Source organism: Pterocles gutturalis, unplaced genomic scaffold (genome assembly GCF_000699245.1).
Source record: "Pterocles gutturalis isolate BGI_N339 unplaced genomic scaffold, ASM69924v1 scaffold45915, whole genome shotgun sequence".
In the NCBI taxonomy this organism is placed as follows: domain Eukaryota; kingdom Metazoa; phylum Chordata; class Aves; order Pterocliformes; family Pteroclidae; genus Pterocles; species Pterocles gutturalis.
The window spans coordinates 12911-20686 of NW_010140003.1; the positions used below are offsets into that span (position 1 = coordinate 12911).

Below are 7776 nucleotides of genomic sequence, written 5' to 3' on the forward strand. Positions count from 1 at the left end.
TTCTTGTAGCATTTTCCATGTGCTCATCCTGAACGTAGCAATTGTAGGAGCTGGAGTAGCAATGGCAAGATTTTATCCGAACATAGGAGGTATCATAAGGTGAGCATTCCTTGCATGTTTGCCTCTTGATGTTGACAAGGAACAGTATGAGTGCAGGTAATTGTATCTTTGTATTTTGTGAGACAGACGCCTTTTAAAGTTGCAAATAATGATTTTAAAGTATAAACAATTGGCTCTTTTAAAGTTCTGAGAAGCAGTTATTTGTAATTTACCTTGGTATCTGAGGTGATTGGGATGATTCCCCAAGTCTCGTTGGAGCTGTGTCTGAGGACCTTGTAAGTATACACGTGAAATGATATGGTGCTAGTAGAACTAAGTTTCTCAATTATTGTGTGGCTTCTTTCAAGATTTTGTTTTGTGTTAAGACCATTTGAAGCTATTTTGAATGTCCATAATAAAGATCAAAGAAAGTGAGTAACTTCAAAGGGAAGAGTGACATAAAAGTTGAACTGCTAAATGACATCTTAAACTTACCATGTTATTAAACACCTAGGCTTTCTCTAGTTGAGAAAGATTAGAGGAAATAATTTAATGAGTTTTATTTTCTACATTTGACACCACCATGTTTGTAATTATTGTCATTCATTCCTAGTCTGCATCGTTCCTACAGCAACCAGGAGAGGGAGGTGTTTCAAAATATAGAAATCTGCAATTATAAAACCAGAATGACAGGCTTGAGTCTGACTTAAGTAGCAAAATCACTTACTTTTGCTCAGTGGATGACCTTACATTTCCTTTTTTTTTTTTCCTACCTCTCCTTTTAGTGAAAATGTTTGTTTTCCAGTAATAGAGACACTCTAGTATTAATTCCAAATAAATATCAGGCAATATATTTCTCTGTTTGCAAACTGATCCTGACCTCTGCTAATGTGTTCATACTGTGCAGAGTAACCAAACATTTTGAACAGTGAAATTCCAGCTGATAAATTGTCTGTGTACAGTCTAAATTAGGTATTTGCTGGGTTTGTTTTGCAGATGGTTACTATGTATTATGATGTTTCCTCTGTCTAAAAGGAGTGTTCAAATATTTGAAATAAAATATGTTGTTAGTTAATAATGCACATTTGGCTGCAGTATAGCTTAGTAGGTGGAAAGACACACTAGGGGAAAATAATTAGAAGGTTTTGGTAAGCAAAAAAGAACAGTTAAATTTTTTCACTTGCTGTGGTTGATCCTGTTACCAGGAGGGCATATTGATCTTTTCATGTCTGGAGAATGGTTTGCTAGGAGATCGTTAAATAAATTAAAATAGAAGTTGCAGATTCAGGAGCATTGCTATGCTTATATGCTTTAACATGCATCCTCAGGTGGCTGGGGTGCAATGAGATTTGCAGTTCTGACAGTGAGGGATGCCTAACAAAGGATGCGCTATCCAGTTTTTTTCTGTTGCATGCTGACAGATTTCCCCAAAGAAAGTAGAAACACCAAGTCAAAGATAGGGAGTCAGTCTGTGGAAGCACCTGGGGATGAGACTAAAACATCAGAGGCATGTCAGAGTGCAGGTGCAGAGGAGTGGTGGGCTGAGCAACACAGAGGGTGATAATTAAATGACAGTGAAGGACAGCAAGGAACAGAAACTGATGTTTAGCGACTGCAGATAGTCATTGTTCAGCCAGATTGTTCATTGGTGCAAGAGGGGGAAAATAACAACAAGATATAAGAGTTAACACAAAGCATTCTTTTTTTTCTCTTTTCTTTTCTTCTCTTCTTCCCCTCTCCCTCCCTCTCTTCAGATACTCTGGAGCAACATGTGGTCTGGCCTTTGTATTCGTGTATCCATCCCTCATCTACGTGATCTCCCTGCATCGTGCTGGGCAGCTGACGTGGCCAGCATTGATCATTCACATCTTTATAATCCTCCTTGGACTGGCTAATCTGATTGCACAATTCCTATTGTGAAAACTCGCCCTTCTCCCTGTGGCTGTCACAAGTGGTACTGTGACATTTGGCAACAGCCTTGAGCAACGCTGTCACGCATGAGAAGGAACAGTCCTCAATACGATCCTCTTGAGAAAAGCTGCACCTTTGAAACAAATTCAAAACACATCTTTCAGGCACTCTACAGGAAACCTGTCTTGCTCCTCTAAAAACACAATTTTATGTTTTTATGCTCAGATTTGAGTGAGGTAGTTTTCCTGGTTTTGTTGAGTGAAGCTCAAATATTTTATTTTTTTTACAGCACAGTTCTCAAAATACACAGTTTTCAGCTTCAGGCCACAGAACTCCTCTTTCCTCCAAAGGAACTGTCTTTATCTTTGTTAACAAACATGCTTTCACAGTATTGTTCAGTGACTGTTTGAAGTGCTCTTTTGTTGCAGTTATTTTCCTGTTTTGTTTGGAAAATTAAGAAATTATTGTCTTTCCCTTTTTTTTTTTTTTTTAGGCTAATTTATAGTCATTTGGGTCAAAATGCATTCTAATTTTGAATATACTGTTAAATTGTTTTGGCAATATTTTTCCTCTAGGAAGTTCCAACTAAGAAAAACAATAAACTCATGTCTCAGTGTTTTATTCAGAACCAATATGTACACAAGTTATTTGTGATCTTACAATGAAAAAAATCAGGAGAATAAAAAATTTAGAACAAGACAATTAAAATTAGAATTCCAGGCCTGACCTCACTTCAACTCTGTAAAATGGGCTATTATGTGCTGTGAATTTGTCTTGTCAGGAGTTGCATGTGGTTTTATGGATGCACTCTGGACACAATGTTCATCACAGGCTTGCTCCCTCCCATGTAGGGTGTTACTCTGGTGGTCTCTCACTGTGCACTTCTACTATATTACTCTAGACATTTCAGATGTGAGCAGAGAGACATAGCTTGCACTCTTCAGAATTGTGGACTAAATCAAATAATTTAAGTTTTGGATAATTCCTAACAGCAGCTGGAAGAATCTGGGAAGAGTTTTGTTGTGGGTTTTTTTTTCACTTCTTGTTTGCTAACTAACAAGGTGTACATGGTGTGTAAGCACACAGACACGTTCCTTCACCTACTGTCTGTGAGTCTGAATCTTAACCCAAAACATGCAATAATTAAGTTGCCAGACACTAGTGGAATGTCATCTTTTGTGGTTGGAGAGAGTAAAAGCTCCTCTTTGTACAGAATGTCAGTGTAGTACTATAATCAGCTAATGTAGAATAATTGAAAGAGGACTTAGAGCAATGCTAAATTCCAAAGTAAGTAAAAGAGGAAAAAAGTTGGAGTGATGCAATATTTGTGAAGTAGGGTTTGAGCTGGGAAAGATAATTACATTGCAGGGTAAGAGTTCGTATTTTCATCAGAAAGACATTGAAAAGCATAATCTAGATAATCTACCGTGCTTCTCTGGGAAATGATGTGAATTTTTGTAGTAATGATGTAAATCCATTTGTTTGTTCAAACTGTGTAAAGGACACTGACTCGCATAAATGTCCTTTGATTTGTATGAAATACAAGATCATATGGGTTTGGAATATTGTCTGCAGAATATAATTACTTCAGATTCTGTCTTTTTTTCTTGTGAAACTTTTTGTTCCTTTAAATCAGAATTGGATAACACATGCATCATCTGTTCTGTATTAGAGAGAAGTATTTGCCCAATCCTGATCACTTTCCTGTGTATACTCTTATCTTCCACTGCTTGTTTTCCTTATTCTCTAGGGCCTATCTGTCCACCCTTTTCATTCCCTGACAGTGAGTGTATCTTGCAGTGCTGACACCATTAGCTCTGGTCAGCACATCTGCTTTTTAGGGACTGGGTCTGACCTCTACCTTGAACATCTAGGTAGTCATCACCGCCTGTAACTTGATGGCTGTATCCCCTCGATGTTCTCAGCAGTATATTTCACCAATTAAACCTGTTTTGGTTTTTTTTTTTGTACTTTCCAACAAACTTCCTCTTATTTTCAAACAATTTTACAAATTTACCGTTCCACAACAGTAGTATGTTGCCAAACCCTCCACAGTTATTTGATACAGAAGAAAAGTGCTTGAACACCAGAAGGAAAGGACAAAAGATGCAGGATATCAAGCATCATTGCCTCATTCACATTAAGCTTTTCTGCCTATTGATTATAGATTCAGTGCTTAGTTTAGGTTCAAACCCTGATTGAGTGCAGGTACTTAAATTTGATTACGTCCTTCCATAGTCCATCTGGAATGTGATGCCTTGAGTTAAATCCTTGCCATTGAAGCAGATAGTAAAGTGCCCATTGATTTTAGCAGAATTAAATTCTGTTAGGACCTAGCAGTTGACCAGAAATTCCCACGTAAGACAGAGTTCACAGTGAAGTGTCTTAATTGCGTCTTCTACCTGTTTGTCTCTTTTCCAGTTATGCAATGTACAAGGATCTGAGTTAATATTTAGAAGGAAAATTATTCTGTACCTTTCTAAAAGCCTGCTTTAGCTCTGGGTTACAGAGACCGGTTTTATTTATACAGGCCTTTAACAGCTTTGATTTGAATTACAAATTGATAAGTGTTAAAGTGATAACAAATATTTTGTTAACACTGTCATCATCAGAAGTACATTTTCTTATGAGAAAGTGTTTTTTTAGTATACTACATGCAGTTGGGATATTCACAAGTGTCAAAAGGATGTTAGGCGTGTTTAAGTATAGTGGCGTTTTCAGGTTTTTTTTTTCTTTGTCAACAGAAATATTTTAAAATTTAATGGCAACTTAAATGGTCTGAAAGACCAGAAGTAGATGGCAGTGTCTTTTTCCATGCAAGTGCAAAATGTAGTTCTCCACAAATGCACACTTCCATCTTGCTTGCTATGTGACCTGCAGTGATGATCAGCTAATTCAATTCCTTGTATTCTCTGTTCCAGCAAATCATCATGTGATTTAGTGGGCAGAGAAAGTAATGTATGGACTCAATGGTGTATTGTGAAACATCATTTATTACTTTCACATAGAAGAAAAATAATTTCTGCTGGAAATACTGAATTCTGTCTTTACATTTGAGCTTTGCTGGAGTAAGCTGTGAGGTGAAATACTGTCAGCTCTGGGGATTGAGTTAAGAGTCTAGGGTTTTCTTCATAACAGTAGCAGGCTCTTTGGCGCCATTCCTACCTCACTGCACTCTGAAAATCCAGCCCTCCATATTATGTGGTAACTGTGATGCAAACAAGTTTTCATTGCATGAGGCTCAAGCAGCTGTAATCATCTGTGCTGATACCATCAAGCTAAAATCCACATCTCAAGATATAGAAGGCATTAGCCCAGCATGACCTTGAGACATTGCCAAAGCATCAGTAGCCAGGGAAATTCCCAGGAAGCTCCGAGAGCAGTTGTGGACATGTCTGTAGGTGATTTCACACAGTCTGAGCTTGGAGACCAAAGGATTAGTTTTTCAGTGGGAGCTTTATGGTGAACAGAAGTAGTTGTACTTTCTAAGGACAAGGAGAAATGATGGGGCTTTGTATCTGCCTTCACCCATGACAAGAGAATTACCTTCTCCATATCCATGCTTGTACTGACCTCATTGCCTTCTCTGTAATGGCCAAGCATCATCTGTTCCAGTTTCTTAATGTTATTGTGGCCCAGATTCTTCCTTTCAGCTTCCAGCAGTCTCCAGAATGTCTCCTGTGCTCTTCCGGTCACTCACAGGTGCATCTGTTCCTACAAATCAATTTTTTCCTGTTCTGTCTGGATTAATAATGTAATGTTAGTGTACTAAATCCTGTAGCTCAAATGATCTGCACAGCAAAAAAAAGCATTCAGGATTGAAACATTGTATCATTTAAACAGAGGGTCTTGGGGAAGACATTTTATGTAACATTTCCTTTTTTATAAAACGTTCAGACTTTTGAACTGCATATGCAGAAAATACGCAAAGATAATGGCATTTAGCTGCAATGGTGAACACTGTCGGATTGACAGTTTGCCCACCCAGCCTCCAGACTACCCCCTCCTCCACCAGGTTTCCAGACAACGGTTGGCTTTTGATTACACGATCACATAACTTTTTTTCCACAGGGCATCAGTTTGAGAGTGCAAAGGTTGCAAGACCAATTGGTTCCCTATCATTGCTCAGACCTGGCATCTCCTAGCTTTGAGAGCTGGACTTTGGGCAAATGTTTATCAACACACAAGAATGTGCAGTCAGCCCTAAGGCTGCTTAAAACTCCTTTGTGGCCCATGTCCACAGATGTCCCTCTCAGCACAGCGGAAAGCTGAGAGGCAGCAATAGTGTAACTGAATGCTGGAGCTGCTATAGGAAGGCAAGAGACTTCCTGGAGTAGCTGAGATGGTCAAATCTTTGATATGCAGTCTGCATTCTGGGAAGGCCATGGGACTCCTGTGTACGTACAACCAGACTGACGCTGCAATGGCCATGTTGGGCAGTGAAATGGTAGTAAGGGAGGTGAGAGATATGGTAGCCTCTGGAAAGCATATTTTTACCTTTCAGGTTGTTTTGCTCCAGAGGACAACTGCACTAAACATCTGTCACGATTATAATGGATATGAAGGCACCTGAGGAAAAATAATAATGGAAAAAGGATTAGTGCTTGGTAAGAGACGGTACCAGCTGTATGAGCAAACCAGTGTCCCTCTCACCTTCAGCTGGAAGCAGAAATTCATGTCCATGGACAGTTCATGAAATCTGGGGGCTGCCTACAGTAATGAAAATGCTGTTTTAGCAGAGCTCTTGTTATCGTCCTAAAAGGAAGTACAATATTAATGATATGCGAAGCACTGATATGTTTGGTTTCGCTCATTGTACCATGCTTGATGGGGCAGTACAGCATAAGCTTTTCCCTCTGAGTTGGTGCTCTGTGAGGTTGGAGTCATAGAATATTTAATTTCTTCTGCAGTTGAGAACACCATTAAACTTATCTTGGAAAGGAACAGGACTCAACTTGCCAGATCCGCTCTACCTCTCACTCCTGTAATTTCAGATGGTGGAACCAGTGCTACATAACTGTTACTCTGTAGTTTGTATTTCCAAACACTAACTGAACTGAGTGGAGCAGGAAGGGTCTCTTTCTTTTTTCAAATTTACCTACTTGTGGCTTTTCCCATATATCTCATTTTTATAATCCTGAAGTAGATTAAACAGTCCAGATGAAAAATGCAGCTTTATATAAAACATTTTTTTATCCCTTCTTAGTATGTTTATATTGCAGCTTGGCTAAAGCTCACTGAATTATTTCCAATAGCCCAAAGACTGTTTAAAAGCTGCTGTCCATGTGTTTCTTTTCATCATTGTTTGAATGGTCTTTTTTCAGTCCCGTGGATCTTGTTCACTTCTGACATTTCATTAAACTGTTAGAGGAAGTTGAGATTAGTCAGGTCATTTCAAATCAACACAGCAAAGTCATTCAGCTGCAATAGGAGGGGAGGAGAAATGCCTACACATTGAGTTCCAGGCTAGATACTAAATGCCACACCAAACAGAGACATTGTCTCCACTGCCCAGCTGGCTTCATCACTTAGAGCAAAAGGAGATTGTATTACGAAATTACCACAGGGCGTTCAAATTACAGGCTGTTTATGGAAGCAGAGGAGAGACTGTTTTGCACTGAAGCTGTTGTTCTTATTTATCTCCTCAGTGAATATCTATGTTTTTGCATACAGTTGTGTAATAAGAGCCCAGGTCGGGACACCAAGTTAGCATAAGCAAAAAGTCAGGGATAGCAAAGTCAGGGACATCCCTTCATCTTCCAGCATAAGAGTTTGAGGGGTCTGGGTGGGTACAGGGTGTCAGAGGCAGTGAAGATGATTCCTGCT

The 7776-nt window shown here is 39.0% G+C and overlaps 1 protein-coding gene across 1 annotated transcript in view; it reads left to right on the forward strand.

Annotated features, from left to right (window-relative positions):
* LOC104469122 (putative sodium-coupled neutral amino acid transporter 9) overlaps positions 1–1959 on the forward strand; it is a gene marked incomplete at its 5' end in the record, with an annotated part of 11064 nt that extends 9105 nt beyond the window's left edge. The window contains 2 exons of the mRNA XM_010083502.1: positions 10–99; positions 1794–1959. Of these exons, the coding sequence (XP_010081804.1) occupies positions 10–99; positions 1794–1959 (256 nt within the window). The remainder of the gene's footprint in view (positions 1–9; positions 100–1793) is intronic.
* Positions 1960–7776: the final 5817 nt, after the last annotated feature.